The 26,397-nt window shown below is 50.7% G+C and overlaps 7 protein-coding genes across 7 annotated transcripts; 5 read left to right on the plus strand and 2 right to left on the minus strand.

The window, feature by feature from the left end:
- Positions 1-2,226: 2,226 nt before the first annotated feature.
- ASPVEDRAFT_36485 (uncharacterized protein) lies at positions 2,227-3,170 on the minus strand. Its single transcript, XM_040811221.1, has one exon. The coding sequence runs from the start codon at positions 3,020-3,022 to the stop codon at positions 2,564-2,566; it is 459 nt and encodes a 152-aa protein (XP_040662854.1). The 5' UTR covers positions 3,023-3,170; the 3' UTR covers positions 2,227-2,563.
- A 4,762-nt stretch (positions 3,171-7,932) lies between these two features.
- On the plus strand, positions 7,933-9,007 carry ASPVEDRAFT_270708 (uncharacterized protein). The gene is made up of 2 exons (XM_040809976.1): positions 7,933-8,312; positions 8,393-9,007. The coding sequence occupies exons 1-2, from the start codon at positions 8,266-8,268 to the stop codon at positions 8,922-8,924; spliced, it is 579 nt and encodes a 192-aa protein (XP_040662855.1). The 5' UTR covers positions 7,933-8,265; the 3' UTR covers positions 8,925-9,007.
- Positions 9,008-9,814: 807 nt separating this feature from the next.
- Positions 9,815-11,908, plus strand: ASPVEDRAFT_24066 (MFS transporter; the record flags this gene model as incomplete). The annotated part of the gene is made up of 3 exons (XM_040809621.1): positions 9,815-9,908; positions 10,120-11,017; positions 11,122-11,908. The coding sequence occupies 3 exons, from the start codon at positions 9,815-9,817 to the stop codon at positions 11,906-11,908; spliced, it is 1,779 nt and encodes a 592-aa protein (XP_040662856.1).
- A 1,707-nt stretch (positions 11,909-13,615) lies between these two features.
- On the plus strand, positions 13,616-16,907 carry ASPVEDRAFT_78832 (Zn(II)2Cys6 transcription factor; the record flags this gene model as incomplete). Its single annotated transcript, XM_040816607.1, has 3 exons — positions 13,616-15,839; positions 15,896-15,948; positions 16,008-16,907. The coding sequence occupies 3 exons, from the start codon at positions 13,616-13,618 to the stop codon at positions 16,905-16,907; spliced, it is 3,177 nt and encodes a 1,058-aa protein (XP_040662857.1).
- Positions 16,908-18,345: 1,438 nt separating this feature from the next.
- ASPVEDRAFT_118924 (DnaJ domain protein) lies at positions 18,346-20,896 on the plus strand (the record flags this gene model as incomplete). The annotated part of the gene is made up of 3 exons (XM_040805650.1): positions 18,346-18,442; positions 18,501-19,598; positions 19,662-20,896. 3 exons carry the CDS (start codon positions 18,346-18,348, stop codon positions 20,894-20,896), a joined length of 2,430 nt encoding a protein of 809 aa, XP_040662858.1.
- Positions 20,897-21,858: 962 nt separating this feature from the next.
- Positions 21,859-23,248, plus strand: adB (adenylosuccinate synthase ADE12; the record flags this gene model as incomplete). Its single annotated transcript, XM_040816608.1, has 3 exons — positions 21,859-21,901; positions 21,966-22,034; positions 22,086-23,248. 3 exons carry the CDS (start codon positions 21,859-21,861, stop codon positions 23,246-23,248), a joined length of 1,275 nt encoding a protein of 424 aa, XP_040662859.1.
- Positions 23,249-24,694: 1,446 nt separating this feature from the next.
- Positions 24,695-26,290, minus strand: ASPVEDRAFT_118641 (DEAD/DEAH box helicase; the record flags this gene model as incomplete). Its single annotated transcript, XM_040805631.1, has 2 exons — positions 24,695-25,850; positions 25,923-26,290. Coding segments are annotated over 2 exons (1,524 nt in total), but the record flags the coding sequence as incomplete, so codon positions are not given.
- Between the last annotated feature and the right edge of the window lie 107 nt (positions 26,291-26,397).

Raw genomic sequence — 26,397 nt, forward strand, 5'->3', positions numbered from 1 at the left:
GGACTTTCCAACAGAAGTAAGATGCACTGCTCTACTGCTCCTGGGGCCTGGAGCCAACAGATCAGTGAGGCAACCTGCAATAGTTGACTACAATTGAACAGGGGCGATGGAAATAATAACAATAATAATTTCCTCACACTCCATCGACGAAAGGTCTGGAACAATTCATTGAAACTTAAAGCATAATCCGAGCTCCAGCTGTGGCTACTTTTTTCACCAATGCGCGATATTTGTCGGGTCTCGACCTCAGCGCCTTCGTAGATCGGAAATATGAGACATATCAGAATTTCCGCGATAGAAAATCGACACAGCGGGAAATAAAATTCACTAGACAGAAGCCACCGCGCCCAAATCGATCCGACACTCTGGGGACCGCAAACTTTGACTTTCATTTTATTTTATTTTATTTTTTTGACTCCGAGCGCTGCGATTCCGATCGATCCGTCATGCAGGCCTAGGCTTGGGAGCAGCAGCAGCCAGCGTCCAGATAATATGACTTATTTCATATTGAGCACTACTAGTACTAGCTACGTATCTTGTAAAACAGGTACCTCAGCACATCTTTCCGTGGCCCCGATGGAAGATCCTCCCATCATCAAAACGTCGGCCAATAATGCATTCTCCCCAGGCTGTTTGCGCTTGGCCGCCAATACCGAAACCGGGAACGCTGAGCAGGGGCACGCCAAAAAACTCAAAGTCCAGCCGAAAAATTAGTAGACGAAGGAAAAGGTCGTGAAGTACTTAGTAACCCCAATTGGGGGAGGGGAATGGACGAAGAAAAGTGGCAGAGTTAATTTAGGTACTGGTGGTACTTTTGTTCCAGTTCTGCTGGCCGACCTTAAGTTTGGAGATCTCAGATACATGAGTTATGCGTGGGTACAAGTCTCCGGTGTATGGAGTCGATGGGGAGTCTCGAAATGTTCCATAGTCCTTACTCCATACCTGTCGGGTTGACGATGTACCTGCGTTGTGGGTACGTTGTAACAATTTCTTGACAACTGGAGTCTGATTGCATTCATTCTATTCAATGCAACGACGCGTTATCGGTGCTAGCTGGGTCCGCTCGATTTAAAGCAGCTGTCGCCAATATCGAGATCTTGTTGGTGAGTGAGACTAGACAGCGCCACTATTACTATCTGGGCTGCGTCGAGCATCACGGCAGTTTGCTTCAACGCCTTGGACAAAGAGGGCTATCAGATTGCTCGCCTCGTCTCACCTCATCCTGCCTCGCCCGATTGGGCTCTCAGTAGGTTTTGAGCACCTGACGGATATCCTTTTGACGATGGGGCGGTATGGAAACGGTGCTCGAGGATGCCAAACACTGGATGTGTCCTCCTTTATGCTACAGTTGATTTCATTAACCGACATCGTATGATACAAGAGAAGCTTATAGTAGGACAAATTGCCTCTGCAAACTTCTGGCTTGGATGTCGCTATCAGTAGAATCATCAACTTTCATGTATGAGACATTAATTGGTTGGTCCATCGGAACTCATATTCCCGCGGGTTCTATCAAATATATGTTGTACGACAGAGATATACATCTAGTGTTACCCGGTGCGAAAGAACTCAGAATGGGAGTATCCACATTTACTGTTTAGGGGTGTGGGACTGGACCAGGGCGATAGAACATGTCCCCTGTCTCAGCTTGAATTAATTGCGCGTAGAGATGTAACGCTCGCTCTTTTGACAGGATACAAGATCCAACGCCTTTTCCCAGCATTCTGGCACGGCATGTTCTGAGTCGGAGAGCGTGGTCCAGCTCATAGCAGATGACAGGACCTCTAGCAAGGGCAAATTAAAACCTGCCCTGCCTCCGAGCGAAGTTTGGTAGACCCAATGACATGCATCGAACAAGATGTTGGCTCTGACGCTTACCGTTTCATGACAGGCTTCTCCATATTACCAGTTGACAGGCTCGGGTAACCGGGTTAAATTAAAGAGCATAATCATCACTCGTCAGAGTGTCATGGAACAATCGCGGTGTCAACTCTCAACACGTTCCGTTCGTAATTCTATCCCGTCCCTAGGCATGTCAGAGATTAGTGCTAGCCTCGTCAGGATGGCTTCGCGCGAATTTGCGAACTGGTGCCTCGTGGCTCCACAAGCCACTTCCAAGGTCTCACCGTCTATCGATCCATCCACCTGCCCAGTATCCTTGCGCGAATCATGCTTGTTAGTGCATCAAAGTACAAGTACTTTCGAGTACTTTTTAAGTGCCGACGGAAGTCAATCCAACCCTTGTACATGCATACATGTTGGCGCAATCCACAGCCCAAAATCAACCTTGGGAATTTGATGATCATACTCTTCTGCGGCCCTAAAACTGCTATGACGATCATATCATGGACTTGTTACCCAAGGCAGGCTTGGCTGATTCAATACAACGTCGACACGTTCATACATAGTTTCACATGTCAATTGACCGACAATTGATTTGGGTTCCGACGGACGATGACTCGATGCCCTCTTCCCGCTTCTGGCAAAGTACGGGAAGGCTGCTGGGCTGTGTACAAGGCTCTAGGAGTAATCTTAACCCGGGCAAATGCACAATGGTAATCAATCAGGGGGAGTCGACTTGACGCATTGAAATAACCGTATACCAATAGCAGAGCAGCCCTCCTCTTGTCTCGATGAGGATGATGTCGGATGATTGCTCATGCATGAATATTTCGGTGCAACGATTGCATGAGACTGACTCGAAAATGACTGTCCGTTTTGTCAGATCCTTGCTCGCCTCATCGATTTGACGGGGCGCCCCATGCCCAGAGGGGACAGTGACGAACCGACAGAAGACAGATGTTCGCGCCAGACAAAGAATAAAAATAATGTCCAAGGCTCGAGCAGAAAAAGAAACTAACGTAGGCCCGGAATTTAGCGGAGATCTCCGGGAAGAAGTACGACCTTGTGACCGAAGTACGTGCTGTGTTGTTGAAAGACGCCGGTCGCCGGTTGCGTCTGACGTCGACAGGGATCTTCGGTGGCCAACGGGGATCTCAAATTCCCAATCCAATGCCGGCATGGAAATTTCCAGAGGATCGGGCGCGGACAAATAAGAATTGAATGCTCGTGCAGCTCCTCACATGACCTGAAGAGGCACAGATAGTCGCTCTCTAGCTCCTGGCATGGAAAGCCGGGAACCACTACCGAAGAATGAGCACTCCCAATCTAGGCCCAAACCGGTCAATGAAAGACCTGGGATTGCGAAGGACCAGCTAGCGCAAGCATCCAGGGGATGGAAAATGCAAGCAGGCTGGGTTGAAAGATTGTGATGGGCTGGCTGAACTGTGACAGAAAGTCAAAGCAGCTGCGCCTTGAACCACGGTTGGCCAGCGATATCCGTCACCGCGGCACCGGCTCATGCATTCCGATGGGGCGGCGCCTGGTCGGGGAGGGCTCCGCAAGTTACGGGATTGCTGTCTAGCTTCTACATTCCACATTCCCCTCCAGGTTTGCCACCAGCCGAATCGTCACAGAGGCAGGCGGAGACTCTGTTGCCGCGAGTCAGCAATGATGACATCTCGATTCTCGACAGTCGACATTATTGAGCAAGGTGCCGGCCCAAGCTCTCATCGCAGGAGAATTTGCAGTCCCCACGCGGAAGAAAAAAAGTAAAGAGGAGGAATTAGGAGATTTTCTCCCCACCCGTCAGCCCCTCCACTTGTCACAGTCGTCACAGCCAAATTAACTTTTCAAGAGATCGCAAAGTACGAACTTATCGGCATTAAGAGTATGACAGAGTGCATCCCTTGGGTTGCCTTCTGAAAGTACGGTGGATGCGGACTTTTCGCGCTCGTGCGGTCCTTTTGGTGCGTGACTGTGTGACGGCCCCGAGCTGTCACCCGACTTTCCAGTCGGCGATCAAGAAACTTCTTGAGTCCGGGGAACGATCCCGTCTCCGTGTGGACCAGAAACAGACACCATCGTGCACTGGACCATGGTTCAGCCGGTGGAGCGAGACTCGGGGTGTGAATACCTTTTTTACAGACCAAAGGGGCATTCCTGCATGGTCCTTTCAGCTGGAGTTGTCCCGAAGGTACCGAATGCTTCCAGAATAATTGGCCCCGCTGGCAAAACAACTGCTCCGGCACTCCTTATTCGACGAGAGCGGAAATAGTTCAGGCCATAATTTTCACAAGAAATATACGGAGTCAGTGCGTGCGGCTGTGGCGGCCAAGTGTTGATTATTCTCTTTCCAATTCCATCCCATAGCATTTTCAAAGTGTCCAGCAAGGCCCTCATACGAAATGGTCGCTTTACTTTCAGTACGAGAGCCTCTGTTAGAGATAGGCGAGGCGCAACTCTGACCCGACAGTTCGGCGCTGTGGGCTGCATATTAGAGGCGATCCTTGATCCACTCGATACGCGATCTTCATCCATGAACCTTCGAGAGCTGCGTCACTAAGAGCTTGCGCTTTGTCTAGAGTTGGGACTTGGGAATCGGACAAATTTCTCCAAAACCCACAAAGCTGTTGGCTCATTATGTATGGGCTAGGACAAAGGGAACGGGCCCCCCAGTAACTCGGATGTCATGAAGCGATGCCAAAACCAGCACAGAGTCGCCAGAGACTCGGCTGTTTTGTTCGCGGGATCTCCATGTGCTAACCAACAAGCGTACGGTGTAGACCTGCCATTCTTTGTCCCCTCGATGAGTGATATCCGGAATTTTTCTCGAATTGGAGGTTTGTCAGAGGGGCCGACCTCTCAATCTGGAGACTCCCGGGGCTCTTTCCGCTGCTTCCTATCCGTACAACACCTCCATTCACCCGTGCTTCATACGACAATGGATACGTGTTTGCTTGTCCCGCTAAAACCAAGCACGGACATCATAATATGTGGCAGCTCTCGAGTGATTTCCTTGCATGCTATAATAAACAACAACCAGGACTCGGAGAAGCGATGAGGGGCAGTCATATTACCCCTCTCTCACCGCACATTTGATTTCTCTTGATTTCGGGTTGCTGCAAGGCAGACAAGGATATGGGCTCAGGCATCTCCTGATCGTTACGCAGACTGTGGTTGGAGACATGCAAGCACAAATGTCAAGCTGCCTGCTGATTGTGTTTCTGCCCAAACCAGCACGATTTGCACCCCGGACGGGCCTATGAGCTGGGGTGGGAGCGAAATAAACACGCGCCGAACATGCAGGCCGTAGAAAACCGGCCAGGATCCTGGCAAATGTTGTCATCTCGCCAATTCTCATCCCTGAAGTTATTGTCTGCAGTCTGCACCCAACGTTTGCTTCTCAGTTCTCACCGCTTGCGGCCGGCGGGGTTTCCTCTGCAGCGACTCGCCAATCCATCGCCTGATACCGACATTCGCAGTGACTCGTCTCAACCTCCCGATATGCATATTCTATCGGCACCGCCCCGGCGAGGTTCCAATCGCTGTTCGTCTTGCCCGTCTTGAAACACTCGATCGTCAACAGGGAGCGAACCATAAAATAGAGCACGAGTTGGTCAATGCTCACATGACAGGTAACCATGCATACCGGCGCAAATCTATGCGACGCTTCCATCATCTCCTTGTCCACTCCCGCATTCTCCGACTGGGTTGCATGTTGAACACGACTACACTGCTATCTCGAGATGGGACGCCCCAATATTGTTGTAATTAATGCTGTATTTTAAGTCCACTGTCAAGCTACTAACATCCTTCGCCTGTCACCGCTAAGCGGTCTCGTGGGCGTGGATCATACTGCGGGCCACCCTGTTCGCAGCCTCCTTCAAGGAACCTTCCGGCACTTATCGGGAGTCCACCGACTGTCAACACCAGACGCATACAATGCACACGTTGTTAATCCACAGTGCGTCAGCAGAGTGAAACGAACGTGTTCGAATCCTAGAGGTCTCAACACTGCTTCATTATTGCCCTTTATTGGGGAAACAGTCATAGTTTCGCCTTCGCCGTCCAAGGTAGGAGAAAATTGCCGTATGGCTCTTTGTAGGCATAGCGAGCAGGCCCGTTGTTTCGAGCAGGGTTCCCCGCCACAGAATCAAGATTCCCAGCAACCCGAGTCCTCTGTTGCCCGATAGAAGCACTGCGCCTACAGTGCCGAGAATACTTAGTTATTCTGCAACATCGGAGATGGTTCCGCCAAGGGTCATCAATTCATTCCCGCAATTTGCTTCCTCTCTGATGCCATGCCCGTCAAAATAGACCAGTATCAGGGCACTTTCCATTACTCCCCATGCCAGTTTAGTCTCCGACCTCACCCCTTCGTTCTGGGGTTCTGTTGGGAGGCAGACGGGTCCAATGGTCAGTTGGGCCTATCAGACGCATACTGACTTCGGGGGAGCTCCGCTCGAAGAGAGCTGTCTGTAATGATCAAGAGATCACCTGCAGGCTTGAGTTGCAGCGCTCATCCTTCGATCCTCCTTCTGCCCCTCTTCTTCTTCAACCTCGTTCGGCTCGCGTGGCTCCAGATCTGGATTGCGCTAAGCGATGCACTATAGGACCCATATACTATGGATCTTACTCTGTACTCCATAGCACGTAGTCACATTTAGTGCCGTTGCAACATCATTGGAACAATTTTCCACGCCTTCTCGACTTACGGGTGTTTTTTATAATCATGTGAGTCATTAGCCCTGGTCGCTCAGAAGTCAGAACAATTAGAGCGTGGCAGCCGCGGGTCTACTTACATGAAGGCGATGCAACAACCACCTGGCAAAGTAGACTGTCGGGTCACGGGCCCTATGCCTAACTACGTATCGAAAACCGTCCTAAAAATGACGTCAAGCATTTCCAACCTTTTTCCGTGATCGGTGCCTGATATGGGATCTTCAGGGATCATAATTTACCATTCCAATATTGAAAATACCTTACACGGTCCGATGGCAATTGAGGAACAGGGAGAGGGGCTGGCATAATTATTCCAATCATCCCTGCTGGTTCTCTTGTCGATGCTGCAATACTGCTTTGCCTCCTCGCGTCGAGAGGTCGGTCTGCTCCGCATCCTGGTAGGCTGGGATCTTCCAGGTACCGTATTCCTCTTACGACTTTGTACGACGGACCAGGGACCAGGGCAAAGGCCAATTGGAATGGGGGTATCCGTATTCCCGTTCCCCCAAGTATCCGTATCTGATTGAGCGTCAAGAACAGCTCACGACTCACGAGCACTTCGGTGCCCGTCAAGTTTTGCTTACCCCTTTTGACATGGTCAGCACGCTAGACGTCAATCAATCTTTCTCCCCGATCAGCCCGTTTGCGGCCCACTCGAGGCAAAGTGACGAAATATGGCCCCGTCATGAAGGTTTAGTGCGTTTTCTGGCCCTCACCGCAGGCGCTCTCCGCCTCGGTAGGGGTGGACGTGAAACGGGCACAGCTCTCGACTGCTCACTTCCTGCCTGTATCAGACCCACTCCATTCCAATTGCTCGCCTTCTTTCTCTTCCTCCTGTTTCTGATCGTCACCCGTTTGTTTCCTCCTGACCCAGCTTACCGAATTTCTGGTCCCCGTTTTTTTTTACGGCCACCAGAGGCGATGGTGCGAGCTGTATCGCATACCGATACACCGCATCTTCCTTTTCCCCCACCCCTTTCTCTCCTGATTCCTGAACAACGCCTTTGCCTCCTCGCCGTCTTTATTTGCTACTAATATTAATCACCAATTGCAGCTTGAGGGCAAAACCTTGGAATTGCCGTCATTCCTCAGGTCACAAGCGCATCCAGGGTGGAGGAAGGAAGAGCTGTGTCCCCTTTCCACAGCCAATTTTTGATGATACCTCTAATAATCCGGAAAAGCATAGTAATAATGAATTGCGTTTGCACGGCTCATAGCTAAATAGTCGAACACTCTTCATTTCAAGGACTGCCCCTTGTGGAACTGGAGAAGGGAGGCGGAACGCGGAAGAGCGTCCCTTTTTTCCTTGGAACGGCGGTCCAAGTGGGCTGGTGGTGTGAGATCTATCATCTCGCTGGAGTCGCACTAAAACCAAACTTCTGGAAAGCCGATCGTCCTTACAGCCCGTCTTAGCGCACTTCTCAATCCTGGCCTTGACTCTTCCCCGGAGCCGGCACTCAGGGCCAGGATGGGTCCACTGTTCTACCGGTCAATCTGCGGCGGCGGCTCCAGTTCCCCTTCGCCCTCCCATTCGCGGCTCCTCTCTCTGTAATTTGGTTTCCTCCCTCTCCCTTCGTTTTTTTTTACGCATCCTCGCTCCCTTTCTTACTCATCCCAGGTGACCTGACACTGACAGGCTCCCCATTTGCAGTGACTCGTTGCATCTCTGATCTGAGCCGGATTCCTCTCACTCGCCTTGAAATGATCCTTTCGCATTGCCTCCATTCGGAGGAAATCAGATCACCCACGTATGATTTTTTTTTTCTTTTTTTTTTTTTTTTTTATATTTGACCTCCTGGAGGATTCCTGACATCGAATCTACACGTAGCCTGCTCCTTCGTAATATCCGACTGATCGGGCTGCTCTTCTCGCCCCAACGATCCCGCCTCCCGGTTCTGTTGCGCCTGTTGTGTAAGCTGTATGTAGCCTCTTGCTTTCAACCGATATCAGGAGGTATCTGCTCTCAGGTACGTACTCCTCGGTCAGGTCAGTTCATTGTCAAGGCACAAAGGGTATACCCAACCGACCCAACCCGGTACGAAGTCAATGAAATGACCTATAGACGTCGTGGATGCTTGGTCCGTCCTCTATCCTCTGCTCAACCACTATTGGCTCCACCCCTTTTCAGGCTCCGTTTCCTGTCTCCAGCCTCAGGTCTATTCCTTTTTAACGTATTTTACCCATTATGTTTTATTTATTTATTTTATTTTATTTTCTTTCCCTGTTCCCCGTCTGTCGTACCCCATTATTTGCTGGGTGGGTTTCTGCATGGCCAGTCGGGTTTTCGCGATTCATCCATCTCTCGTTCTCTCTCTCCACCCAGTCTATCTGAAAACGTCGGTCCCAAGAAATCAAAATAATAATTATTTTAATAAAAAAAAAAGTCCAATCAGACTAGGTCAGAAAAACAGACAGAGAGAGAGACAAGATGTGGATCCCTGATATTCCTCAACTGTTTGCTGCCGACTGCATCCTGCAACCTGGGCTTTGTACAGCTGTAACCAAAATGGGCTCCATCGTCTTCCCATGGAGAATGGAGATGTTCACTCGACCGTTAACTGTCGTCTGCTCCCTAGAGCTTCATTTAATAATCCTCCTTCCCGTCCCTGTTTGAAATTCTCCTCCCATACTTTTCCTCCTGAACATTGCCCTCCAAGTTCCCACTCAAATACTCTCCCTTTCTTCCTCGGATCTTCCTATCCTTCTTATACTCGCTCTCCTGCTACCACACATACTTAGCACCTTTGCAACCGTTCAGCTCTCGACTCTACTGCTGCTGCGGTTTAATTGACTATCCTGTCCCTACGTGTTGACAACCTAATCACCCACCTCTGGCCCTGTGAGGTCGACGCATTTCCAAATCGGAGTATTTCCCAACCCAATTGGATAAAGTTTTCTCTGGCTGTGTTGCCCTTGCAGTCGTCATTGAGTCTAGCATTTCTCGGCCAAACAGCATCTGGGAAATTGGGTCACCAAAGAAACAAACTCTGAGGTGCCTTTGCAAGATCGACCTGGAACAAGGGAAGACATGCCGAAAGCCCCTTGACAAAAGCTCCCTTTCGATATAACGATCATTCCTCGGCTCTCTATCATCGAAATTTGAAACCAGTAACACATTCCGGCCACTTGCTTGCTTGCTTGCTCGCTTGCTCTCTTCTCGCAAGGCTGAGGCGCAAGACTTTTCTTTCTTCTCCCCCTTGACTCGCGAAGGATCCCAACGAGTCAGTCGACTTCAAAACCAACAGACACAATGTTCAAACGACCAGCATTTCTGCAGAGCCGGCGCCATGAGAAGCGTGAGGGTGATTGGTCAGCGTTTCCTATACGCCAGCTTTTTGTACTAGGTGAGTATATCGGCCATATCATAGCCTCATCTTTCGCGCGGTTCTTTTTTTTTTTTTTTTTTCCCTCTCGCCCAGTTCCGATGGAGTCATGCATCTGGCAGGGTTTTGAAATGATCCTTGCAAGTTTCCTTTTTACCTGTGAATTTTTTTTCAGTATCAGATTTTCATTGTTGAGGCCCGGGTAGCGACATGCGACTGACTGTTGCACAAGCACTTTGCCGCATCTGCGAGCCAATCGCATTCATGTCAATTTTCCCGTATGTCTATCACATGGTGGAATCGTTCAACGTCGCAGACGATGATGGCAAGATTGCCCTTTACGCCGGATTAATCACCTCCTCATTTACTTTCGCCGAATTCTCAGCTGGTATGTTCTGGGGCCGGATGAGCGACAAGATTGGTAGGAAGCCGGTGCTGGTCATGGGCCTGATTGGAACGGCCATTAGTATGGTCGTGTTTGGATTCGCTCCCAACCTTGCGACAGCTATGATTGCTCGAGCCTTGGGCGGCCTCTTGAACGGGAACATCGGGGTTCTGCAGACGACTGTCGCCGAGATTGTGACGGTCAAAGAGCATCAGCCACGCGCCTACTCGATCATGCCGTTCGTCTGGTGTTTGGGGTCCATCGTTGGGCCGGCGATGGGCGGTGCGTTGTCACAGCCATGCGACAATTATCCCTCGTTATTCTCGCGTGATACCATATTCGATAAGTTTCCGTTTCTGCTGCCCAACTTGGTCTGTGTTGTCGTGTTGGTATCTGGGGTTGTGGTTGGGTTGCTGTTCCTGGAGGAGACCCATCCGGAAAAGAAGTATCGTCGTGACCGAGGGTTGGAATTAGGCAACTGGCTGATTGGCAGATGCTGGGGTTCTGACGTGCAGGGCGCGGATGTCGAAGCGGATTCAGCCGATTGTGACGATGAGGAGATGGCCCCGCCGGCGTACCGGAGCACAGAATCCTCCCCTCGTTTGGGCCCAGTGAAGGATGAGGTCGATGCTTTTGCCGGGGATGACGACATTGAGAAGCAGATGAGTAAACCATCAGGTGGCACGCCAAAGGCCTTTACGAGACAAGTTGTTTTCAACATCATTGCATATGGAATCCTTGCATAGTAAGTCTTTGTTTACCCCACAACCATCCGATGCAACCATCGGGGTCACTCGGTCCAGAGTGCGCGCGCCTGTTTGTCCAGGCTGAATGCTAACATGTCAATAGCCATAGCGTCTCGTTTGACCAGCTAATGCCCGTCTTCCTGAGCACCCCGAAGAGTGACGCAAATGTAGTCCTGCCATTCAAGTTTACGGGTGGCTTAGGACTAACAACCAAAACAATTGGACTTATGCTTGCAGTGCAAGGCGTATACTCCATGATCGCGCAGCTCTGGCTATTCCCCTTCGTCGTTCGCCACTTTGGGACCCTGCGCACGTTTCGTTTCGTGCTTCTCGTTTGGCCGCCGCTTTACTTGCTAGTCCCATATCTGATTCTCCTACCCGAGAAGCTTCAAATGGCGGCCGCATATGTCGCCCTCATCTGCAAGATCACCTTCCATGTCATCGCCTTCCCCTCCACCGCAATTCTGCTTGCCAACGCAGCGCCCTCGTCCAAGGTTCTTGGATCAATCAATGGCGCTGCCGCCTCGACCGCCAGCCTGAGTCGTGCTTTTGGACCGAGTGTAACCGGATTCCTCCACTCCAAGGGTCTTGACAGCGGGTACTCTGTGATCTCATGGTGGGCGTGTGGTATTGTGTGTACGATTGGTGCCATTCAGAGCTTCTGGATGGAGGAGTCCGAGCCACGCAAGGACCTTGATGAGAAACACCCTGAGCCAAACACGTCTCACTCTAGCAGGAACGCCCTGCGGGGATCCTTCACGGCGGACAAAGAAGATGGCACCGCCGAGGAAGTGCGGAGACTGCTCTCTTCAGCGCGCACCAGCGTCGATGAATTCGAAATCCCCAATATGGGATTAACTGCCACCGACTCGAGGCCTGCGCGTGAGTAATCCAACCTACTCGCTTGGAGGCTTGCAGAGGCTTCGGGGTCAGCGGCATACTTTTTACGCTTTGCCTTTATGAACGTCATTTTACATTTCTCTCCGTCTTACCTACCTATACCCGACGACCACATCATTTTTTTACTTTCTTTTTTCTCCTAATTTCTGATTTCGCTTTATTGTTGCCTCCTTTCAGCTTCGTTTATTCTGTGCTCGCTTCCTTTGATGAGGCCCGTGAGCCATACGCCCCTTCTTCTTTTCTATTTGCTCGCTTTTTATTTCTTATTTTTAAATCATGATTCAAGACCGGTGGCGCTTATACTATATAGACTGGATGCATGCATGTGTTGGGAACCAAAAAGCATCATATCATGAGGAGGATCTCTGCTATAATAATTCTGGGAGGAATCATTTCGAGGCATTTTTTCAACGGGTCGGTCTTTTCATTATTCAAGTTCCATGCATCCTGGAGGCTCTTTGTCGTTTTTAGCTATATCTCAGTGTTTTATGCGGCTACCCAGGTGCCATTCTCATAACCTCAATTTCATGGATGGAGGAAACCCATCCCTCTCTTCGTCACTCTCATCTTTTGTACGCTATAGTTTAAGGTAGCCCCGGGCTCGCCCTGCGCCTTTCCCCGCCTTATTGTGATGAATTGCTCTCGTCCACCAAGAGCCGAGTATTCCCTTCATCGACGGTGCGGGGTTGCCCGATAGCGATTCGATACTAAGACAGCCGATACTTTTAACCCAACATCATGGACACCCAGGCCAGCGGCAAGCAGACAGACCACGATCTTCTAAATGTGTTTTTTTATGATAGCAGGGGACGAAATAAGATTTGATATCGAGATCAACTGCGGGTGACTTGACTCGATCCCATCGTCAGTGGAATGGAAACCCATTCCTTATCAGTAGCCAATCATATGTGCTGCCTTTTCTGCAGTCACGTGGGGTGACCCCGTAATTTCGGCGTATTGCGACACGGAGATCAGTGCCAGCCTTCAAGTTGGAGATGTTGACTCTCGAGTGCTTCGGATCTTGAGGGCTTTGAGGAGGCTCTATCTTGCTGTTTATTCTGATACTGTCGTTTTTGTTCTGTTTGTTTTCTTTTTGAACTTTCTCGCCTTGGAGCCTTGAGCCAGTTCCGACCGAGGCTCGACTTCCTACCTTTCACCCCCACGCAGAGAGGTATCTTACTCGAGATTACACATCCCAACTTTGGCGGAGGTCTCCCAAAATATCCACTGACACTGTCGCAATCTGCCTGGTTGTTGTCGTTTCTTGGCTACTGAATCTCTCTATCTTTTTTTTTTTTACCCACCTGTTCCTGGTACCTCAACCACGTTCCCCTGCTCAACGTGCCTCTGCTGCGGATTACTTCCGTCATGCGCTGCGATTGCGCTCCGCATTGCCGACAGAATCGCCCTCTGCCTTGACCACCATATCGGAGACTTTAACCAAGTACTATAAATAAAAAGTGAACTTCGCGATAGTGCTACATACAGTACGGTGACTAACTTGGCAGTCCAAGTTCAATCCCTGCAGGACAGCAAAGAATCGCATCGCCTATATGAGTACTGCTGCCCAGTTTCCCGATCACCTACGGTATACCACTACGACAGCCTTTTCGCTTGCATTCACCCTATAAAAAGAGAATCCACAGGCGAGACATGGTGGGACATTTGCGCAACTGGTCCGCACGCCTTCCACCGTTATGTTAAACCCTACCTCCCCAATTTCGCCAACGGCCGTTGGAAGAAAACGACCACACCCCATAACCGAGCCCGTCGCCGTTCCGCATGATATATCGCCGCAATTACAACAACAGCCGACGAACGATGGTATTGCCACTGCCGCTGCCGCCGCTCCTACCTCTTCGGCGAGTTCCTCTTCCTTCCGCAATGTGTCCGCTTGTAACCGCTGCCGGCAGCGCAAGAACCGCTGTGACCAACGACTTCCACGATGCCAGGCTTGTGAGAAGGCCGGGGTCCGATGTGTCGGGTACGACCCGATAACGAAACGCGAAATCCCACGCAGTTACGTGTATTTTCTTGAGTCGCGGGTTTCGTACCTTGAAAGGGCCTTGATCGATAACGGGATTGAGTTTAATGCGGCGGTAGCTTTTGATGAGGCTGAAGCTGTCAGACTGGAGGCGGGGTATGATTCCACGCAACAAGTACAAGCACACGCGGCCCCCCCGAACGGGTCATCGGTTGCTGAAGGGTCTATTCACGACGGAAATGACAATCTGGTGCCAGTAAAGAGGGAGAGGGATAGATCTGCTCTTGGGTTGGAGAAAGACGCGCGAGGCGGCCAAGGGCCGGAGAGCAACCAGGATACTGATAAAGAAGATAACTGGCGGATACAGAACCTCGTTTCGAATATTGGGATGGTCTCGGTGCAAGGGACTTCAGATCCACGGTATCTGGGGTCGACTTCGGGCATCTCCTTTGCACGGGTTGTCTTTGCTGCTGTGAAGAGTTCAGTCTCTGGGAATACATCGGAGCGTGGTCCAATGCGCCCTAAGGAGCGCTTACCACATAGCGCCACGGGCACTGAAGGGAGCACCACTCGAGACTCCTTCTTCGGGCTACAGACTCGGCCAATGATGAAGTGTGCAGCGTTCCCTGATAGGGAACTGGCTGAGAGGTTAGCCGACCTCTATTTTGAGCATGCGAATCCGCAAATACCCATCGTCCACCGCACTGACTTTATGGAACTGCTTGATCGCACCTATGCACTTGACGAGAAAAATCGTTCGCCTCGCAGCCTATACATTCTCAACATCGTCTTTGCGATTGGCGCCGGTATCATTTTCGAGGACAAGCCAGTAGATGGTCAGAAGGAGGGTCGAAACAATTCCCCGTCCGCAACCAAGAGACAGCGTCTCTCGAGTCATCAATATCAGCCAGAAGAATACCACGCTTCTGCAATTGTCCACTTAGAGTCATTCCTGTCGACTTCTTCAACCACTGACGGTTTCGGTGCTTTAGAAGAACTCCAAGCAGTCCTTCTCCTGGCTAGCTTCGCTCTACTCCGTCCTGTAGCACCCGGTCTCTGGTATATTGTCGGGGTTGCGATGCGCCTTGCGGTTGACCTTGGGCTCCACTACGAGGACGGAACTGGCATCGATGGCCCTGGAAATGTCAATATAAATCGTACGCATGACAAAAGCAGTGACAAAGGGAAGCACCGCATCGACGTCCATGAGCGAGGCCGTCGAGAATGGGTGCGTGATTTTCGCCGGCGACTATGGTGGTGTTGCTACAGCTTCGATCGCCTCGTCAGTTGCTGCGTCGGCCGCCCATTTGGGATTAGCGATCAGGCCATAAGCACCGAGTTCCCATCCATATTGGAAGACAAATATATCACTAAATCGGGGATAATGAAGGCGCCGGAAGGCTCCCCGAGTTATAAACATTCCGCATTCCACTATTTTAAGCTGCGCCTGCTCCAGTCGGAGATTCAGGACGTCCTACAGCACCAGCAGGCACGATTCGCCCGCCAGAGAGTCCCACATGCTGCCAAGAGCTTCATGCGCGCCGACGTCGTGTCACCCTTCCTGCAAGGATTCGACTCCTTCCGCTCATGGAGGAGAGACGTTGACCGGCGGCTGCTGGAATGGAAGCAGAGTGCACCGGCACCTCAGGAGAACGGCGTGCGGTTTCCGCTTGAGTTCCTGGAGCTGAACTATTGGCAAGCAGTTATCATGCTATATCAACAGAGCCTCACTGTTCCTGCTGAATTAGCGGACGAGCTCTCCCCTGCCGAGGATGTATCCAGTCCGTCGTTTTCGCAGGTAGATGAAGAGGACGAGGATGATATCTATTACAAGGTTGCTGAGGCCGGGCAAAAAGTCATTCGAATATACCGCCAAATGCATCGTGTGCGCCTCGTCAATTATACGTATTTGGCAACGCACCACATTTTTATGGCAGGTAAGGAAACGCCGCTTCTTGTAGGTTATTTGTTTTGCTCACGGTTTATTTTTTAGGTATCTCATTCTTGTATGCAATTTGGCACTCGCCTTACGTGCGCAGTCGTCTGGTATGTTTGTCATATCATTTTGTTTTTAAGCAAATGTTAACAGCCGCTACTTTTTGCAGACACCCGACGAGGTGGATTTCACTGTCCTTGCGGCGACGTCTGTGCTTGGAGATTTGATGCACAAGTGTCCGCCGGCAGAAGCCTGTCGTGACGCGTTTGAGCGTATGAGCAAAGCAACAGTTGAAATGTGTCTCTCGACAACCGGTTTCGGACCACAGGTTGATTTAAGCCGGATACCAAGAACCAATTTCGGATCGAGACGGTCAAATGCGACACACTCCCGGTCAAGGCAATACGCAAGACAACAAGCAGACCAACGACAGCGACATAACATAGCCCAGCGACAGATTCAAATGAGACAATCTCGACCCGTCCCTAGATTTGACATGAACCTTGACGATCTCTTTGGCGATAATGGGCAGGGCAGCAGCGGCCTGGGAAAGCAGGTAGAACAGCAACCTTATCCTATCCCCGAGGCTTCGGATCCAAACTTCGCGCGACCAAATATCCAGCGCAATCCTTCCATGGAATATTATGGTGGTTTCGAGAGTGCCGTCTCGCCACAAACACAGCAGCCACAACAACCACAACAACAACAACAATACTACTACGGAAATTCCCCCCAGCAAAGCGCATCTCCAAATAGCGTCAGTGCGACCACCGGCCTTCCACCATTCCAACCCACCGACCAAGAACACCCCGGTAGCGTGGGTCTCGATTACCTAGACTACGACCCGGCAAGCATCGAGCGTCAGATGTCGATGGGCTCTGATGAAAACTCTGAATACAAATATCAGGTGCCGTCTTTGGGCAACGAGGCTGGGCATAATATTGGCATCGATCTTGGATTCGGCATGGCAGTTGACTTCCAGCATGACTGGAGCGAAAACGCAAATTACGATTTACTTGAAGGGTATTTCTTTGGTGGCGGAGGAGGACCGGGGTATTCGGGGGTATAGATTTTCTTATCCTACCTCTCTTCCTATTTCTTACTTTTTGGGTCCAAGGGGGAAAAACGGTTATTGGGATCTTGGGTCTATAAAAGGACTCGATGAAACGATTTATGAAGTCATTTCCTGTTGCATACTACCTCCTCAGTATATATATTTCTCTGTATTTGTCTAATACCGCCAATGTTAATGGATGGAAGATGGCCTGTATAAGCAGAGTAGTACATTTGAGATTACTCTGGTAGGGAGTTAGAGCGAGCCTGAAAAGAGAGAAGTCCAACCGTTGAAAATAACTTTTCCTTCAGTATCAAGGCCAGGCTAAGACGAGGCCAAGATGATGCAAATTGGGCAGCAAGCGTGAATCTGCGGGCGGCTTTGGCGTTTTTTGGCTTGTTGGCGGGCAGATCGACCACCAACATTCACATTGCAGTTCCAGGATCCAGGTCAGGTTCCTTTAGGCTCTTTCTGCCCTGTGGCTGACTGCGGGACAGCGCACCTGGCTCTTGAGTCTCTCATTAATTAATTATTCCAAATTCTCTCCCCCTTCTATTCTGATATCTCGCCGAATAAACTTGTCGGTTTGCGGCTGAAAGCCAAACAAACACCCGGCGGTAGACAGCTTGTAGTAGTTCTCGTCTGGTGATCCGTGATCGATCGTCCGCCCATCCGTTCGTTGGCCTGCCTCCTCCCCTCCACGCTAGCCGGGGAAAAAAAAGTGCACGGGGTCAAGATCCGATCAGGTCCACTACTACTGTCTCTGCTCTTCGCAGCTGGGTTCGGGTCAGACCAAGGTACAGCTTTGCTTGTCCGTCTGACGTTCCTTCAACGCTGCGGTTCCTGCATCTGCCTATCGCCGCCTGCTGTCGAGTTTTCCACGATCTGCCTGCCTGTCCGCCCCGCGAATTCGGCTCCTGCGTGTCATTGTGCTACCACCGTTCGACCGGTTGAGGTTCTCGATTACCCACGGAAAGGAAAGGAAGGGGAAAGGGAAAGACATTTGAGTCGGGCGAGAGAGCTTCACCGTTAGTCGCCATAAACAAAGGACTGGGATAAACGACAACCGGCTACTGCGTGACGTCCTTTTACCGGGGAACGCAACGCACCTTAGTGCAGGTATTTCAACCTGTCAGATTTCAGGAGAGTAAAACAATAAGAAACGCCTCCAGCTGACCTATGAAATTTATAGTGAAAAAAAAAAAGCAAACCGGTCCCTAACCCGCTCGAACGGTCGAACCCCTTCGAAGCTATTCACCATCGCATTCCACTCTTTCGCGCGCCTCCCCTTCCTCTCGCGACCCTCGCAGAACCACGATTATTTGCTTTAGACCTAGCTATCCCCGCGCCAGGTCATGTACAGCAGGAGTAGACGTATACCAGACTACAGTGGTACCCCCTCTTTTACCATCCCCGAGACACAGTCCGCTTCCGGGCTGCTTGCTCTTTCAAAATGGTCAAGCTAGACGTGCGAAGAGACTATTATGCCGACCTGGGTCTCTCGCATAGTGCAGATTCCGAGGATATCAAAAAGCAATTTAGGAAATTAGGTGAGGAAACCGGGATGGAGAAAATAATTTAAGAGGGAGCGCATCTGACGTTGGTTAGCTCTTAAGTATCATCCGGATCGGAACCCAGGCAGAGAGGTGGAATCCAACGCAAAGTTCCAGGCGATTCAAGCGGCACACGAGATCCTGATTGATCCACACCAGCGGTTGAAATACGATACCGATCGACTTCGAAATGGTTTCTATGGGCCTACCAGACCGACTGCTGCTCGAAAAGACCCGACGGCGGGCTTCCCCTCCGCCAAACCGAATACAAAGGCGCCCTTCTCCGAACGTCCAAAGTCCTTCCACCATGGCCCTTCCTCGGGTGCTCAGCGATATGCTAGTTACGCACGGGCTGCACCGAAGCAGCCGTGGGAGAAGATGCGCGACGAAACGCAAACCCGCGCGGATGCATTCCGAGGATTCCAGGAGATGAAAGGAAATGGCATGCCCGGATGGTCCTCTTTTGATCCTCGCACCGGACGATCAGGACAGCCTGGGGCGGCTCCCAGACCGACTGGCACAGCAAACGGATCCGCGAGACCGAAATCCGCATACGAGAAAATGTACACGGGCACGAAACCTACGGCCGCCGAGTCTGCTCATGCTCAATCACAATTTTCAAAGAAGAAGCAAGGCTTTGCCCCAAGAGCTGCAGGTGGTGATGAACCGATGGCCGCAAACACGGCTTCTTATAGGAATGCCTCCCGATTTGATCGTTTCGGTGCGGCGCCTTCTCCGACTGCGAGGAAACCTGCGGCTGGGTTCCCTAACGGTACAGAAAATAATATGGGTACTCCGGAATATGAGCGGACAAGGAGCGCGTACGCCACCACTGGAGGCGAAAAGACTTTCTTCTCTAGTTCTATGCTTGGACGCTCCGACAGCGCGCGTGCCTCCCCTAAGAATCCCAACTCGCGTCCGCACACGAACCCGCCGAGCCCCGACCCGCAAGAGAATGGGCGACACCGAAGCGCAAGCCCAGATAAGACGCGGAATTATGATTCGACCAGTTCTAGTGACCTCAGCGAGGACGAGGTTAAGTTCAAGCCCAAGGCAGTACCTAAGAGTAGACTTCGACAGCAACATAAATTTTCCAACTTTCATAGCACCAACGGATGGTTTGGAGCCGCGGCCCACGATTCTGACTCTGCGAGTTCAGCAAGGAATAACTCCGACACGTCGGTATTTAATAAGAAAGCCGATTTCTCGTTTGGAGCCAAGCAGTTCCCTCAGAACGGAACCTTCAAGAGCAATAGCCACGATGACTTACGAAAGTCTAGTCGCAGAGAGCCATTTGGTTACTCTCAAGATACGGCGAATTCCAATTACCGTGGACGCCCATCAACAAGAAACAGCCCGCCGGCCGCCTCAGATAGCACCCCTAAACGCGAGTCGTCCAACCCGGAATCAGCCTCTCAGCAGCAAGCACCTTTTTCATCTGAAAACTTCTTAAGTGCTGACTGGACGGCGGCTTTCCAGTTCAAGAACTTTTCAGATGCTCTGCCGACTAGCGATAATGCCCAACGGCAGCCAAATTCCCAGCGCACCCGAAGCCCTCGAAAGCAAACCAGACCACCTAACAGGGTACGGCCTACTCCGCCACAAGCCAGCGTGGCAACGGAAGCTGAGGAAGCTGAGTCAACTGTCGGAGGACGCGAAAGCCAGGCACCTGATGTGGGTGGGGAAGCCATGGACCTTGACGATGAAACTCCAGCCAAAACCGCTGAGCCATCACCAGCGCCTCAGAGGCCGAATAGCAGCAGAGAGAAGACAGCACCACCCCCGTCAAAACCCCGGCCAAACTCAAAGTCTAATGGGAACAAGGAAACTTCAGGAAATCCTCTAAACATGAACATTTTGGGCGGTGTATTCCCTTTCACCTCCACGAATAGCGGTGGTCTGGAAGATCTGAAGGATATATCGTCCACTCTCCCGTTTGACTCACAGCCCAAGGCACCAAAGACAACTGTGGACGACACACATCCTCGCAAGTTGATCTGCCCTAATCCTCCCAAGCGCCCTGAACCTCCACAGCCTGTCCCGGTAAGTGCTGGTTCAAAACAACTGGCGATACCGCGAATGGCATTAGATCGGTATATTGCCGAAATAAACACTTACGTCCGCGAGTGGGAAACGTTTGACGGCCGGATGGTCGGCCATTTTCTCTCCCGCCACAAGAGCAATCTAACTGAGATGGCCCCCAACTGGCTCGGTGCGATTGGAGACTCGACACGCCTAGGTGATGATGACGCAGGGAAGAATTCCGGCGATGACAGCGATGACGATGCGGGACCTACACCCCGACGAGGCTTCACGTCGTACAAGAACGCACTGGTGCAGGATGAGAAGGTGATGAAGCATTGGGAGGTTGCGCGCGAGAGACACCTAGAGTGTATGCTGAAGTACGGACAGATGAGGGAATGGGTTCGTGCTGGGGGCAAGATACTCTAGGAAGATGAAGTCGGTTCTTTCTTTCTTTTTAATTTGCATATGGGATGGCGCTGGGAAGTTACGCGATATATCTCTATACCTAGGGTTGGTTATGTTCTTTTGGGTGTATCATATCTCGGGGTTCTACTGGGGACGAGACATAGATTAGATGTCCATGATTATCCACTGCATATTTAATGAAATTTGCTTAGTTACTCTCCCGTTTTATTATGGCCATATTCTAGATGCGCTATAAAATATTGCAACTAATCTGAAAGTAGATAAGTCGACAATATCTCCTGCAAATAGTGCACTTCTGTTCTGGAGCCTGGGTTCCGGCTGGGAATCCAGTTGTTATGACCCCGATAGTGGGGCCCTTGTGAATTCCCTAGACCTCTGCAAAGAGTCTGGACTCAAGAACATAGCATCCATCTATTGATTAATCCATAAAAGCTGATTTGATATCTGTATAGCCCTAGAGCCAGCCCTACCCCTAAGCCCTAAAACCGCCGATACCGGCAGTCCGATCCCAAATCAGGAAAGTGGCGGCCCCTGCCAGATCCGGTCACCCCAGCCCCGCCGTGGGAGTCATTACTTACCATACTAATATCTGCTATGTGCAAAGGCAGTAAAATACAGCAGGATACAGTATAGTTACGTTGAGTCACGGGCAGAGGCAAAAAGTATATGGTCGCCGTCATTCGCAACTCCCCTCCCTTTCTTGTTTTGGCTTTTGGTCTTTGACGGTCGCGAAGGTTTCGCTGCTGCTCCAATCACTTTCGAGTGGTTTATTTTTCTTCTACTTTACAGGTATTGCTGGTCAATTTCTGTATGTCTTCTGGTTCTTGCGCTCTTTTCTCCGGCCCTGACGGGCTTAATTGGTTTCTTTCCTGTCGGCGCCTTGGCTAATCGCAAATTCTCTGCAGATTCGATCTTGAACACGCCTTGTTAATTAGTTTTAAATTGACATCGATTGTTTCATCATGACTGTTACAATTGTCCTTGGTAGCCAGTGGGGCGATGAAGGTGGGTTATTCTTACGAGTCCGGCTTGGTCCGGGGTGGAAAGATATATATTAATTGCAGAGCAGGAAAGGGGAAGATCACGGACATGCTGTCGCAGCAAGCGACGCTCTGCTGTCGTGCTGCCGGTGGTCACAGTAAGTTCACCGTCCTCTGCGCACAGCGCATATTTTAACCCGCGGAACTAGACGCTGGACACACCATCGTCCACGGCAACACGACCTACGACTTCCATATCCTCCCTTCCGGTCTTGTCTCAGATCGTTGTATTAACCTGATCGGTGCGGGAACTGTTGTCCACGTTCCCAGTTTCTTCAAGGAACTGCTGGCGCTTGAGAGCAAAGGTTTGAAGGGTGCCGCGGCGCGCGCTTTCATTTCGGACCGCGCCCACGTCTGTTTCGATTTGCATTCCGTTGTCGATGGGTTGGAGGAGAAGGGTCTTGGTGGCCGAAAGGTGGGAACCACTGGGAAGGGAATCGGACCTTGCTACGCCGATAAGGCCGCAAGGAGAGGTGTGCGTGTTGGAGAGATCTTGGACGAGGAAGTCTTTGAGCGAAAACTAAGGACTCTTCACACTGGATACACGGCACGTTTCGGGGAGCTGGACTACGATATTGAGGACGAGATCAACCAGTTCAAGGAGTACCGTAAGCAGCTCGTCCCCCACATCGTCGACCAATTGGCCTTCTTCAACAAGCACAAGGATTCGCCCAACACCTTGGTTGAAGGTGCGAATGCCCTCTTGCTCGACCTCGACCACGGAACTTACCCCTTCGTGACATCCTCATCTACGGGCCTAGGTGGCGCCGTGCAAGCGCTGTCTCTAAACCCTACCAGCATCAAGTCCATCATTGGTGTTGTGAAAGCTTACACCACTCGCGTCGGCTCCGGTCCTTTCCCTAGCGAACAGCTTAACGCAGATGGTGAGAAGCTGCAGAGTGTTGGCAGAGAATTCGGTGTCACAACTGGTCGTAAGCGTCGTTGCGGCTGGTTCGATCTTGTCCTCCTCCGCTATTCCCAAGCAATCAACCATTACACCGCTCTGAACCTCACGAAACTCGACGTCCTCGACGACTTCGACGAGATCAAGGTTGGTGTTGCCTATACCCTTCCCGACGGCACTCGCTCAGAGAACACCATCCCGGCCGATCCCGCGGTCCTCGACAAAGTTCAGGTTGAGTACGTCTCGCTACCCGGCTGGAAGAGCAACACCATGGGCGTCAAGAAATACGATGATCTACCCGTCAATGCCCGCAAGTACATCGAGTACATTGAGCGCGAACTAGGTGGCGTTCCTGTGAAATGGATCGGCACTGGTCCTGCTCGTGACGACATGATTTGCCGTGAGTAGACGGGATCTACTAACTACAACGTACGATCTAGGTACCTCTCCAGATGACGATGAAAAAGGGGAACGACAAAAAATTTAAAAGAAATAGATTTTCCCACTTAGAGAGGATGGGAATGGTATGATATCTTCATCCAGTTAATTTGTTATTTGTCCTCTATTTAGATTCTCTGTGAGAGTTCTTTCGAGTTTTCAATAAACCTTACATATTTCCCTTCACTTTCACTAGTGACCGCTCTGTTTTTATACTTCGCTTCGATGATTTAACGATTACTTCGAGGATAGGGCATTTGGATAGAACTTGGGCCTTTGTATTTTCACTCTATTTTCGTTCTACTAAAATCGAATTGTTTACCAACGCAATCAACCTAACTATTCACGTGGGGCAAAAGCATAAGGAAATTAATCTTCAATTAATAACACAGGAGGAAAAGAATCCTATCTATAATACATCCAACACATTCGTAGCGTACAAGGTATGGTTAACTCGAAGTTATATCCCTATCGAACACCATTCAGAATAAGTAAGTAGGTATCGTAAGTGGTAGGCCGAAGCAAAACAGGTATGTATAAAATTACAAGAATAATGCAAGTCGAATCGAACCGTCAGCAGCGAATTGAGACACCCGGAGTGAATGCGAGTAAGGAAGAGAGGGAGAGGTGAGTAGTTTCCGAATAATATAAACGCCGCCCAATGCATCTGAGTTTGGATTGTTGGTTTTTGGGGTCGTCAAGCGCCCCCTTTTTTATTCGATCAGGCTTGCGAGAGGGAGAGAGAAGCCTTTTCTTTTCAAAGAAGTAGAAGCAGGTTGTCGTTGAGCGTAGGTCCGTTATTAGGGGGCAAATTGGGTGGGTGTCTAAGTATTACCTCCTAACGGCTGGGAGACACTTGGTGGTATTGAGAACCTGGAGGCCTAGCTGTATGGCTTAAGCCCATTCATCCCTCCGTTGGTTGAGCCACTCGCCAAGGTTCTCACGGTCACTGCGGTCATTTCGGCCACCACGCCCACGGTGGGTGCCACGATCACGGCCACCACCGAAGGAATCGCGATGGCCACCGAAGGAATCGCGACGACCACCGAAGGAATCGCGACGGCTACCGAAGGAATCGCGACGGCCGCGGCCGCTACCGAAGGAATCACGGGAATGACCACGACCGCGAGGAACGCCGCGGTCACCGTGGGAGTAATTGCTGCGGCGACGACTGCGGATGGCAAAGCCATCCTCCTGGCCAAGACCTAAAGCCTGGGACTTAAACTCACTCATCGATGGTGCAGAGCGTAGGCCGAATCCATGAACCGAGAGGTCTTCGATAGCGGTGCTCAACATCCGCTTGTTTTTGAAAGTTCCAGACAAAGTCGCAAGTATGGCTGAGACTGTCTCCTCCTTGGCAGCTGGCAAAAGTTGAGCAGTGGCCGACTTGACTTGCATCAAGGTGGATAGAGCCTCGGGTGTCACTTCGGCCTCGTCCAACATGTTGAGGCTAGCGGTAGTGAGGGTTTTGTTGTCCACGTCGACAGGAATATCCCGCAACATGTTATTGAATGCATCCCTTTCCCCTTTATGGAGGAAGGTCCATCCCTCGCCCTTCTTGCCGGCGCGGGCCGTTCGGCCCAGACGATGGATGTAGGTATCACGATCTCTTGGCGAACCGATTTGGATAACATGGGTGACACCGGGGAAATCCATACCACGCGCGGTGACATCGGATGAGAAGAGGATACCCGTTTTACACCTTCTAAACCTGTTCGAAACTCGTGTCCTTTCGGCCTGTGACAGACGAGAATGAATCTCGCCTTGGAACAACGGTTCGAGAGGGCTACCGCTTCGCGGTGTTTCGGGGTCAATCAGTAGGTGCTTAAATATTTCATATGTAGTATTCGTGTGCTTGGTAGAGTTCAAGTACACAATGGCCTTGAATGGGGGGTCTCTATTCAGATTAAGCTTGGTCAATTCTAATAGAGCTGGCATAGCGTTTTCGAGGCCATTTAGGATAACTGCCTTTTGCGGAACAGAGAGATGCGTGGGGACCTCATTGTCGTTGACGGTTTTAACAAATTTGAAATCTGGCTTCATGGTGTTGCGAACCATACCCATAACCTCGCGGGCAACAGTGGCAGAGAACATGAGGGTTTGACGGTCGACTTGCTTTGGGTCCGGAAGCAGGTTTTGAATCTCCATAAGTTCGGGAGCGAACCCTTGGTCCAGCAAGCGATCTGCCTCATCTAGAACAAGCGAAGACAGCTTTGGGGCCGTCACGCCACCGGTGTGGTTGGATAGGAGGTCCCGAAGTCTACCGGGAGTTGCAACTAGGATGTGACAGCCCTCTGCATAGACTCGTCGCAAAGCCTCCCGTTTCTGAGTGCCTCCCACCGCTTTCTGTACAATCAAGCCAAGTCTGGCAGCGAGGGGTGCAGCTTGGTCTGCAATCTGTTCGGCCAATTCTCGCGTGGGAGAAATGATGATTGACCTAATATCAATAGTTCCAACTTTCCGGCCACGACGAATAATCGATTTATTCAAAGAGCGATCTTTGGCAAGCCTCTCCATGACAGGAACAAGGAAAGCAAGTGTTTTACCGGTACCAGTTTTGGCTTGGGCCAGCCTTTTGGATTTTCAAATTAGTACGATTGAATTTAAAGGGGGCGAGAGAGCAGATTGGGAAGGGCAAACAAACAGGTCTCCGCCATTTACGGACTCCGGAATAGTCAATCGTTGGACTTCCGTCATATTCTCCAGGCGCAAATGCGATGTAATACAGTCGATTAATGGACGTGAAACTGTTCCGTCCTCTGCTAACTTCTGGAACGAAGTCGATTGCCCGGGCTGGTCCAGATCAAACTTCTGGGTGTCATTGTTCTCAACAGCGATCGCCGATGAGGATCTAAACGGAGATGAATGAAAAGAGGAATTTGGCGCGTATGATGGCCCCGTAATTGATGAATAGATCGATTGGAGGCGCTGCGGAGTTGGTCGCGCCGACAACGTTCGGGGAGAGGATCGCAGCGCGTGGCTCACAGCGGAGCGACGAAAGGCAACCAACATGGTTGGTAAGATATAGAGTATATGTATGCAAAATGCCCCGAATAAGAAGATGCAGAAAGACAACAGACCACTAAAAATTAATCCAAACAAAGTTGGGAAGAAGCACG

The sequence above is a fragment of the Aspergillus versicolor genome, assembly GCF_001890125.1.
Source record: "Aspergillus versicolor CBS 583.65 unplaced genomic scaffold ASPVEscaffold_1, whole genome shotgun sequence".
NCBI classification, from domain to species: Eukaryota; Fungi; Ascomycota; class Eurotiomycetes; order Eurotiales; family Aspergillaceae; genus Aspergillus; species Aspergillus versicolor.

What these genes read in the sequence shown, in the direction of transcription:
- ASPVEDRAFT_36485 (XM_040811221.1), bottom strand. Translation starts at nt 3,022, where the DNA reads ATGCCGGCATTGGATTGGGAATTTGAGATCCCCGTTGGCCACCGAAGA.
- ASPVEDRAFT_270708 (XM_040809976.1), top strand. Translation starts at nt 8,266, where the DNA reads ATGATCCTTTCGCATTGCCTCCATTCGGAGGAAATCAGATCACCCAC. An exon ending in GAGGAAATCAGATCACCCAC is followed by an intron (nt 8,313 to 8,392) that starts GTATGATTTTTT and finishes ATCTACACGTAG; the next exon opens with CCTGCTCCTTCGTAATATCC.